This window comes from Buteo buteo, chromosome 2 (assembly GCF_964188355.1).
Source record: "Buteo buteo chromosome 2, bButBut1.hap1.1, whole genome shotgun sequence".
Lineage (NCBI taxonomy): Eukaryota > Metazoa > Chordata > Aves > Accipitriformes > Accipitridae > Buteo > Buteo buteo.
The window spans coordinates 43,147,185-43,157,228 of NC_134172.1; the positions used below are offsets into that span (position 1 = coordinate 43,147,185).

Consider the following 10,044-nt stretch of genomic DNA (forward strand, 5'->3'; position numbering starts at 1 on the left):
TTACAAAAGCAGTTCCACAATACAAACAATATCAATGGTCTGAGTTCTTATGGCCTTGTTCTAGAAATCACTGTAGCAAAATGGTAAAAGTGTAGAAAATTTTGACATTTAAGATTATCATCATGTATTTGGCTTCCTTCAGTTATACCATGAGCCTTGGTTTAGCAATAATGTGGGAATATATTTTAATTTTAAAGATCACACAAGATTAATAAAATCAACATAAGTCCTTAATTAATTTAGTATGGTCTTTCATGTAGTACAGCATTATTAAGGCTGACCTGGAAGAGCCTTTTCTGAAATCCAGTAGGAAATTTTCCTTTGAAACTTAACTTTTCTGTTGTTTTGAGACTGTGTAGCATATTTAGGAGTAGTTCTGGGCAGTCCTGCTCTTATAAATGTCAGGTGAGAGAAGCTGAAAACCATACCCCACCTCTAGTTTCTCAGCTTTGCTGAGCAGTCTGGAACACTGGTAAGTCCAGGTAAGATCTCTGAAATTTTTTGAAGGATTCAATCTACTTTTAATCCCTGTCTTTACTTCAGGTGGTGTATGAAGTATAACACTGAAAACTTTCTTCCATATCATACTTGAAGAATGTAAGAGGTCATAATTATTTAACTGTGGTAATATTCCTAAACCATTTGGTTTTTTCATCTCGTAGCGCTGGCCCCAAAGGTGATAACATCTATGAATGGAGATCAACCATTCTAGGACCTCCAGGTTCAGTCTATGAGGGAGGTGTTTTCTTCCTTGACATCACATTCACACCAGAATATCCCTTCAAGCCTCCAAAGGTAAGAGACCTGTAGCTGATGTCTTAAGTCACGAATGGTCAACAGATCATCAAGTAGCAAGAAGCAGTGTTAATGGAATGCAGCCCATTTGAAAGCTACTCTCTTTAAGAACAAGCTTAAGCTCATTTCGGACAATACATTGGTTTCTATTAGCTAAATGTTAACAGCTTTTCAAGTCCTCTTGATCGCTATTTTGGAGCTTATTTTCTTTTCCTCTGCTTCTGTTTATAAGAGGTCCTAAGCAATTAGTGCAAGCATCAGGACAGGCCTGAGAAACTGAAAAGTAAATAAACTTTGGGAGAGGAGAAAGGATAGAAGTATTTGTTTCTCAAACCACTCGGTTACCACAAGCATAACAGTTATGTGTGTTTTGGCCACTAAAGTCGTATTTAATTTTTCAGTTTTGTTGGGTACTTGTGTTGTTCATCTGCTTGTACAGTAACAAACTTTTTCTGTAGGTGTGTTGCATCTGTGAAGCTCTTCTATTCCAGTCCTGTTATGTTCCAATGCCACAAGGCAAATACCAGTGCAAGTGAATGTTATCTTGTGGTTCACATACTTGGCTGGAGGAAGAGTGTTGGATTACAAGAAAAGGTGGTTGTGTGTACACTTCATGTTTGCCTTGTATCTGAAAGCATTTATGTGCGTGTTTAACTTTCTACTTTAAAAGTTGTTGCATTGATGAGATAAACACCAGTGACTGCCCCATCTTCAGACTTTGGTCTAGTCTGCAGTAGAAAGGACTTGCCATAGTTCAGGCCATCAGTCCATCTCAGTGGAGACAATGCTAATTGGTCATACCAGACAAATTAATACAAGCTTCCCAAAATAAAGAAACTGACCTTGCTAGCATAACTTCAGGGTTTCTGGTAGTATCAGCAGGACCTTAAATTCTACCCCTAAGCTAGGGCTTCAGTTCACAAGCAGCATGGTCTACCTTGGGACATCTCTAGTGATTTTGTGCTGGCGCCTGTCCATTCCTGTTTGGAGGCTCTCTTGCAGCACAGATGGTTCTCTTGTGTCTTGTGGTAGAGTTTAATTCAGTTCAGAATAGTTTTTCATTATTTTGGTTTAATTTGCATTGGAAAATTTATTGTCCAACCGACTGTATGCAGTATCTTCTGTCGTGAGCCCAGTAAGCATTTAAAGAGGGAGCTTTTACCTTCCCATCTATGCTTTGCTACACCTTTGCTTTCTATGCTACAAGTCAGAAGCACTTATCGTCCCAGGCTTATCCAGCATGATGCCTTACAAGACAATATTAAAACTACCAATGGTATTGAGACAGCCCTATATGCCAAGTTCCCTGATGCAGAACCAAAGATACAGTTTTGTCATTCCAGCTCAGCCCTGCTTTCTGCTCTGTGCTTCTGACAGGGATCTCTCTGCCTTTATCTTTGGATGTAAACCCTCACCCAGATGAAAAGAAAGGTGGGATTAAAAAAAAAAAGCAGGCACCACTTAGTGAGGCCTTAAAAGAGTAGTTTAGTGGAGATTCACTGTATTGTAGCAGAGTTGCATTTAAATGGAGTCTTCCATCTAGCAGAGTCCAAGCTGGTTTACAGACCATATATATGTATGGAAAAAACCCACATATAGCTTCAGTCACATTGAGATGGGATATAAGAGAAAGCTTATCAGTGCTCTAATAGAGCGTACTTGTGCTACTTGAGTACTTCAGGTTTAAACTTTCTTTTGCTGAGAACCCAAGACTCTTATAGCAGCTCCTGTGTTAACACCTACACTAGTGTTAGTCAGTGATAATGTGGAAAATATAATTATAATATTGCTCCTGCTTTATTCCCACTAATTTGTTGATTTCAGATTGCCCAACTGCTTGCAGTGACTGATAAATACTGTTTGTGGGTCATCTGGAAGTGGTGGGACTAATTTAATTACCATAGCCTTCCTATATTTGTCTTTTAGGGCAAGAAATAAAGAAACAGCTATTTGAAACAAAACCTAGTGTATCCTTTTGATAATAAGCACTAGTAGAGCAGTAGAGTGGTTGAAGGTCATTTCAAAAGCCTTGACCTCTGAAAAGATTGAGCTGTCTAGAGTGAAAGGACCAGTTTCCCTTGACTTTTCCTTGGTAAGCCTTGCAAGATCAGTGGAAGAAAACCCCTACTGCCTCTTTGAGTCCTCAGTAATTCTTACGAGGACAGTCTCTCCTGTGGGCTGCCCCGTAGTGAAGTGCCTATAGTAGAACACATTTCATAAGTTGAAAATGAAATGTTATTAAAGGATTTACCTTCTTAAATAAAGTGAGGTGAAACTGGTCACCCTGGCAGGCTTCCAAGCCCTTAGGAATATGTATGAGAGAAGGTATTGAGGCATAGCCACTATTGACAAATGCTGTGTGGTTGACAAGCATCCTAGAGGTGTGTGATGAAGGATATACAGGTGCAGCCTTTGAGGACTGAGTCTAGCAGGTCTGATTCAGTATGTTGGAGCAAGCTTTTGGGTGGAGGATGTTGCTATCGGAGAGCCAGAGGACTGTGCTGGAAGTGATATTAACAGATTCCTGGAAGGATGTAAAGAGGGACTGCACTACTGTACTTGAGGCTGGAGAAATTAAGGGTCTTAAAATTTGGCTTGGAAATGCATTGCACAGTACAAGGAACTTCAGTGGGAGAAATCTGGTACAGGGACAGATACTCTCTTTCCTGTCCTAAATATGTATAATGGAGTTCTTTTGCATTTATTGGGCATTCCATACAACACTTTGAAGATATTAGTGTTAATCTGTTCTCTGCTTTTATGTTTTCTAATTTTGTGTGGTATTCTGGTTTTGCCTTTGTTTCAGATAGCAATTGAGTCAGGCACATGCTGGGTGGGCCTGGATTCAGGAGAATCCAATAAACAAGTATAATTAGAATTTAAGAGTTCAGTAGTAAGTGCTCAAGATGATTGGTATTCTTTTGTACTATTACAATGGACGTTTTCCCAAGAGTTACATTACAGTTGGGTTAGGTTTCATTTATTGAGGTGAAAACAGTAGCTTGTGTTGACCTGGTGTGTGCTTTGATCATTTGTATTAATAACCTCTAACCACTTCCTTCCCTCCACTCCCATTTTGCTTCTTGTGTAAATTAACCTCTTCTATCACTTCAGGGTAAGGTTGAGATTAGCTTCTTTTATGTCTTTTCAAAAGCTGTGCTTAACTCTGTGTAGTTACTGCATTAATGTAATCTCAGGTGGGACATTTCCAAAGGATTGTTCAGTTACACTATGTTTTTCCGCTATTCCACATGCTGTTCTCTTGACCCTGAATACATTGTACTACCTTTGAAATAACTCAGTTTCTCTTGGTTTTGGTCTGAATCTGCTAGGTTTATGTGAATTATTTCTCTTTTATTTATTTTTTCCTCTTTAAGGTGTAATGAACATTTACTTTAAATGCTTTGGTTTTAAGTGGGCCTCCAATTCCTCCCCCTCTCCCAGCTTCATTTGGATTCCCTGCACAGCTGGCTTTTGTACCATCAGCAAAAATTGTAAATGGCAAACACCTGGACTACATGTGTCTAACACCATCCCAGTTCTGACTTGCTGTTTAAGTGAAAACAAATTTAGATTTTTCCCACAGTGCTTTGGTTAGGTAGAGCTCCTCTAACTGGAGAAAACTGCTTTTGGTGTCATGGATATGACCCTTAAGGATTGTATCTTAAGGTTTCTTAAGGAACCAGGCTGTTCTGCAAATACTTCCTTTCCCTCTTTCCCTTCCTTCACAAATAATAATTAAAAAGTAAGTCTTATTCTTAAAGGCAAACAGAATTCATGCTTTGTTACCAGTTATTAGTCAACTGGAATGAGACACTGCCTAGAGAGTACTTAGCTTTTGTGCTCAGAATCAGGTTTAACAACTTTCTATCTTTACAAATTAGAACTCTTGACCTCTCTTGTTAATTTGGTCCTTATTGTATCAACTTGGAAATACTCTACGCTTCCCCTTCTGGAAGTGTTTAATCTGTTAAAATTATTCTCTCACCTACATTTAGAAGCCTTCTTGGAAGGAGACCAATGCTGCAGGTCAAGTACAGAAATACTGAGCAAGCAGTGGGGCTGGGCTGAGGGCTGCTTGGGAGCCCAAGCCATTGCCAGCAACTGCAAATGCCACAACCTGCTGTTTTGCCCCAAACAGTATGGGTTGGGGCAAGTGCCACAGAGTCAGATCTACCTTCTGCTCAGGCTGATGTACGTGGACTTCCACACGACTGTAGAGAATCGTTGTGGCTTTTCCTCTGAGGATTAGGTGACCTGGGAAACAAAGGTCATTTTGGTTTCTTACCTGCTATACCTCTAAGGTTCCCTAGGTAGAAAGCAGTAGGGGTTCTTGGTTTTGGGAGTTGCAGCTTATTGCAGAAGGTGTGTGAGGGGGACACATCTCCACTCTCTTGCAGACGTTTTGCTATTCCCACCCATAATGTGCAAAAGTGTGGGGATTTGGTGGGGTTTTTTTGTTTGTTTGCTTGCTTGCTTGCTTCCTGTTTTAATCTAAAATCCAAGCAGCTTACAAGGAACAAAGCAGAAAGTCTCCCCAAGCATACAGTGTAGGCGTCTCCTGTGTGACAAGTAGCTGCTTTTGCGAGTCCGAAAATAGCCCATGTGCTTCGTGCATCAGGAGTGTTCTTGGGAACACCGCACGGATGCAGTGCATGGACACACGCCAGGCACTGGGCTTTTGTAGCTGTGTCACCCTCCCTCGTGCCTGCTCCCCGAGCCTGCGAGAGGGAGGGTCACAGGCAAAATTTTTGCATCAGAAAGACAGTAGAAAAAAATGAGGGCTGGCTGGCAAGTTTTATGTGTGGGCTGGTCTCATCTTGAGAGAAAGCACTAGTGTGTTCTTGTCATACTGCACGCTTACCGAGCATGTTTCGCAAATACCCCCGTGACCTATAAACAGACAATAAAATTTGTGGGTGTGGATAGCTGACAAATTCCGAGGATTTAGGGCATGAACCCGCCAACCTTTATTCATGCAGATAATCCTAATCCATGCAAGTTCCACCAAATTTTTTGTTGCTGTTCATCCAGTGAGTCAGTGAGGCCTTTCTGCAGGTCACATTGTATTCTCCTGAAAACGGCTCGTGGTGCTTTTGTTTCCCTTTTGGATAACTTCTGTGGCAAGCTGCCCAGCTCATTCACATCTCCCAGATTTGAAAATAATAAAATCCAACCAACTCCCCCAATTGCTGAGCTCTTAATAGTGATGGGAGCCGTGTTTCCAAGTACCCTGGCCTGTCTGGGAGATTTTACAAGGCCATGGGAGCCCAGTGGGAGAAAAATGCTGGTGTTAAAGCCCCAGGCCCCTTCGCTGGTGTGAGCAAAAAGACAAAAGGTAATTTAAAAAAAAAAAAAAAATAAAAAAATTAAAAACCCCACAGCCTGGCTTTCACGGTGACCATCAGCACCCAAGCTTGGCCGTTGTTTTGCCGGGAGACGGTGAACGTGTTGTCAGGCTTGAGCCGGTGCTGAGGCCGCAGTGGTTCTCTCCGATAAGTCACCCACGTTCTGTGTTTCGTTCCCTGTCCTTCGGACGGGAAGCCCGAGCCGTCAGCCCTCACGGCGTGTCTAACGCTGCTCAGGTGTACGCGGAGGGGCTAGGAGCCGTGCTGCCAGCCACGCGCCCGTGAGACCTCGATTTATTTTTCAGTTTGCATCAGGCTCTTTCTGATTTGCCTCTGGCATCAGAAGAAGTACGCGGGCTGTATCTTTTCTCTTACCCTGGAACGACCGGCGGGAAGGTGCCATTTTTAGTGCAAGGCGGCTGCCGTCGGCCGAGGTGGGGCTGTCGGGGACCCCCCGGGGAGCCCGGCGGTTCCCTGCCCGCCGCAGAGCCGCCCGGCCCGGCCCGGCCCGCCGTGGGGCCGTGGGGCGGGTGTGCTCCCGCCAGCGGCCGCGAGAGGGCGGCGGCGGCCCGGGGAGCTCGGCCCCGGCCCCGGCCCCGGCCCCGGCCCCGGCCCCGGCCCCGGCCCCGGCCCCGGCCCCGGCCGGTCTCTCTGCGCCCCCTTCGTGCCCCCTTCTCCGCCAGCGCACGCGGGCTCTTCTCCTTTCCCTTCGCTTTTTGCTGCCCGTCACTTCACCGCCTGGTGCGCGGGACCCCAGCACGCCAGCTGATACCCGTTTCTTGCAGGTAACGTTTCGGACAAGAATCTACCACTGTAATATTAACAGCCAAGGCGTCATCTGCCTGGACATTTTAAAAGACAACTGGAGTCCAGCGTTAACCATTTCGAAAGTTCTCCTCTCCATCTGCTCCCTCCTCACAGACTGCAACCCGGGTAAGTCGCCTGCGTGGCCACGCAGGCCGCCTGCCCCCTCGCACCCCACCCGGCACCCCAATGACGTGGCCCCCATCTCATCCCGTTGGCTTCGGCCAGTGCAGCTCTGGGCTCCGGCCTCCAGCGCCACACGTTTCCCTCTCCAGGGCAGCCGGAGAGGGGCTGGAGGTGGTGGAGGTGATACACCCTACCTGCCTGCTGTTCACCGCTCCTCAGGCTGACCCGCGAGGAAAGTGGCCGGTCCTCCTCCTGCACATGAAAACTCCTTCCCCTTCCAAACCAACTCTGGTTTTGGGTAAGGGTTAAACGCTCTTTGCTGGTCTGTAGGGCTGTAGTCATTCAGTAATGGAGCTAGAAGAGCCACAAACGCAGTTCTGAAAACAAGGGGATTAGCCTTTTGCTTTCCATCATCTGTTTAAAACTGGTGACCAACTATGCCACAGGTAGTCCTCGCTGCTTCTCTAACCCACCTGTTATCCACACCGGTTAAGAGGAATGTGTCTTGGCTTCCAAAGTCAGTTCTATGGGTTGTATTTCTATATGCGTCTAAAGATGAGAGAAACACCAGATTTCACACTATATTATGTATAATAAACTTGTTGAAAAAAATAAAACCTTTCCTTGAGATCCGATCTTTCCTAGAAGGCAGGTTTATATTGATACAAGTACACTTAGCAATGAGTATGTCCCAGCCACTTTTAGAAGGGTAAAATGAATCTGAAATGCATAAATCAGTGAGGGTCCTCAGTAATGCAAAATATGACTGTTGGATTGTTGTCTTTTAAACTCCTTGAAACTTAATTGGTATTTTGCTCCTTAGTAAGTAATAGATTAGTGCATCACCGCAAATACACACAAATCAGTGAAGATACAGACCATCAATTCAGTATATTTAGATTGTTGCAATGTACCTTTACCCATGTGATTCCCTTGTATTAAATTCACACTTCCGCTTTATTTTTAAGTTTTTATTTGGTAACTTGTCTGAAGTAAGTGGTTTGTTTTCTTTTCTTTTCAGCTGACCCCCTGGTTGGAAGTATTGCCACTCAGTATATGACTAACAGAGCAGAGCATGACAGAATGGCCAGACAATGGACCAAAAGATATGCTACATAAATTGAATTTTCGTCAAACTCTTACATTATTCGTCTGTGATGGAAAGAGCTGCTTATGATTTTGAAGGGGTGGGGGGAGGGAGGGTGCTGGTAAAGAGTAGGGTATTTCTATAACAGATTTTATTCAGTCTTTTATTTCCTAAGATTTTGTTGTTGTAACTTAAGGTATCTTGCTACAGTAGACAGCTAGGATTGGGAATAGCATATTTTAAGACTGTAATTAGTTCAGCAATATTAGCTCACATATAGTACCGAGAAGAATGTAAACTTCTTAGACTTCTTTGGTTTTCAGTTTGCTTGCAATATGTAAAAGATTAAAACAGCTTAATTTTGTACAGGTACATATGTTGACATTTATGTAAAAGTCCTTTCAAGACTCTACACACTGTTTTTGCTTTTTGTTTTGTTTTGGGTTTAGGGGTTTATTTTGTTCTTGGGTTTTTTTGTTTTGTTTTTTTGTTTTGTTTTGGTTTGGTTTGGTTTTTTTGTAAAAAGATGTCGGGATGTTTTCCCCTATGGAGGGCACATTGGTATTTAACAAATCCTTTTTAAAGACTGTCATCTCATGATCTGTGATACGGAGAGGTGGATATATGGCCTCATATATGAAATGAGAAGTAGTTAATGTATTATTTTATAAGCCAATCTATCTTTGTGAAAAGAATAAAGGGTTTAATCAGGACTGACGGTAACCTGTAGTGAAATACCTTAAGCTGTTTAACTGTAAGGCGTGGAATAGGAGTCACTCAGTGGATTGGTTGTATGTTGTGGGCTACTTAAGTCTGCATTTGTTACTGTGCTAATAAAAAGATGTTTAAAAAAAAAGAAGGAGGAAATATTTCTGCTTAGTGCCTTGCTTTGTCATTTTGCCAGAACAGTGTCTCCCAGTATGCTTTGAGGATTACAGTATGGATAAGGACAACGGAGATCTGCAGGTGAGTGCACTGACTGCTGCTATTTTGGGAAGACACTTCTGGACAAGCATACAATGAATGACAGCGTAAGACTTTTTCAACTGTTTACTGTGTAAGGGTTGCACAGGCTGGCACAGCCCCTGAGGAGGTAACCTGCCACAGACAGAGTCCATGCTAGTTACTTTTTAGCTTAAGTTTTCACAGCATTGGCTTTTCAGGACTGGCACGTTATTTGAAAGTGCAACCGGAAAAGTGTAAGAGATCTGGAAGGGAAACAGGCAGGAGGTAAATGGAAGAAGAGAGTATCTTCATGGTTTTCTGATGGAATGGTCTGTTCCCACTTGGAAGAGGAGAAGGAATCGTGTCCTGGTAAGCTAGCAGAAGACACCTTAAAGGATAGTAAAGGAGACTTAATCTGTAGATCCTTTAACTACCTACAAAGATTATCTCCTAGAGACATGGTGTTTACACTGAGGTGTGTAGCAACAGGGCAGATAGTTGGGGATATGGCATTTTTGACCGCTCCCTTAAGGTAAAGGCCGGAAGCACAGATTCATTTTCACATGGCAAGTACTTCACCTTGCGACATTCTTCTGAGTGCTATGTGGTCATCTGTGCTCTCAGATTTGTTCTGGTACTTTAAAATGAATTCTGTGTATGTTTTATTTATATACTTCTCTTCCTATCTATATATATAGATCAAATCTAACTTGGTCCAAAGTAATCTGTTAACTAGAGGTACCCTTCCTTTGCTGGGTGGTTGTGGGTAGTAGTACATTAGCCTCATCTGCTGAACTGCCTTCTTTTGACACAACGTATGTTCTGGTGTATGAGCTCCCTCAGCTGTTTGGTTCAGCCTAGGAAAATTATTGGTGTATAGCTACATCACACCAGGAGCATCTCTGGTAATCATTTCCTCCTCTCCTTTACTGAGTGAGG

At 43.2% G+C, this 10,044-nt stretch overlaps 1 protein-coding gene across 6 annotated transcripts in view; it reads left to right on the forward strand.

Annotated features, from left to right (window-relative positions):
• LOC142042366 (ubiquitin-conjugating enzyme E2 E1) overlaps nt 1-9,027 on the forward strand; it is a 47,284-nt gene extending 38,257 nt beyond the window's left edge. For all 6 annotated transcript variants that reach the window (XM_075052252.1, XM_075052258.1, XM_075052227.1 and 3 more), the window contains 3 exons: nt 663-795; nt 6,929-7,076; nt 8,095-9,027. In XM_075052252.1, coding sequence (XP_074908353.1) covers nt 663-795; nt 6,929-7,076; nt 8,095-8,192 — 379 coding nt within the window. In that variant the 3' untranslated portion in view covers nt 8,193-9,027. The remainder of the gene's footprint in view (nt 1-662; nt 796-6,928; nt 7,077-8,094) is intronic.
• The last annotated feature ends 1,017 nt before the right edge of the window (nt 9,028-10,044 follow it).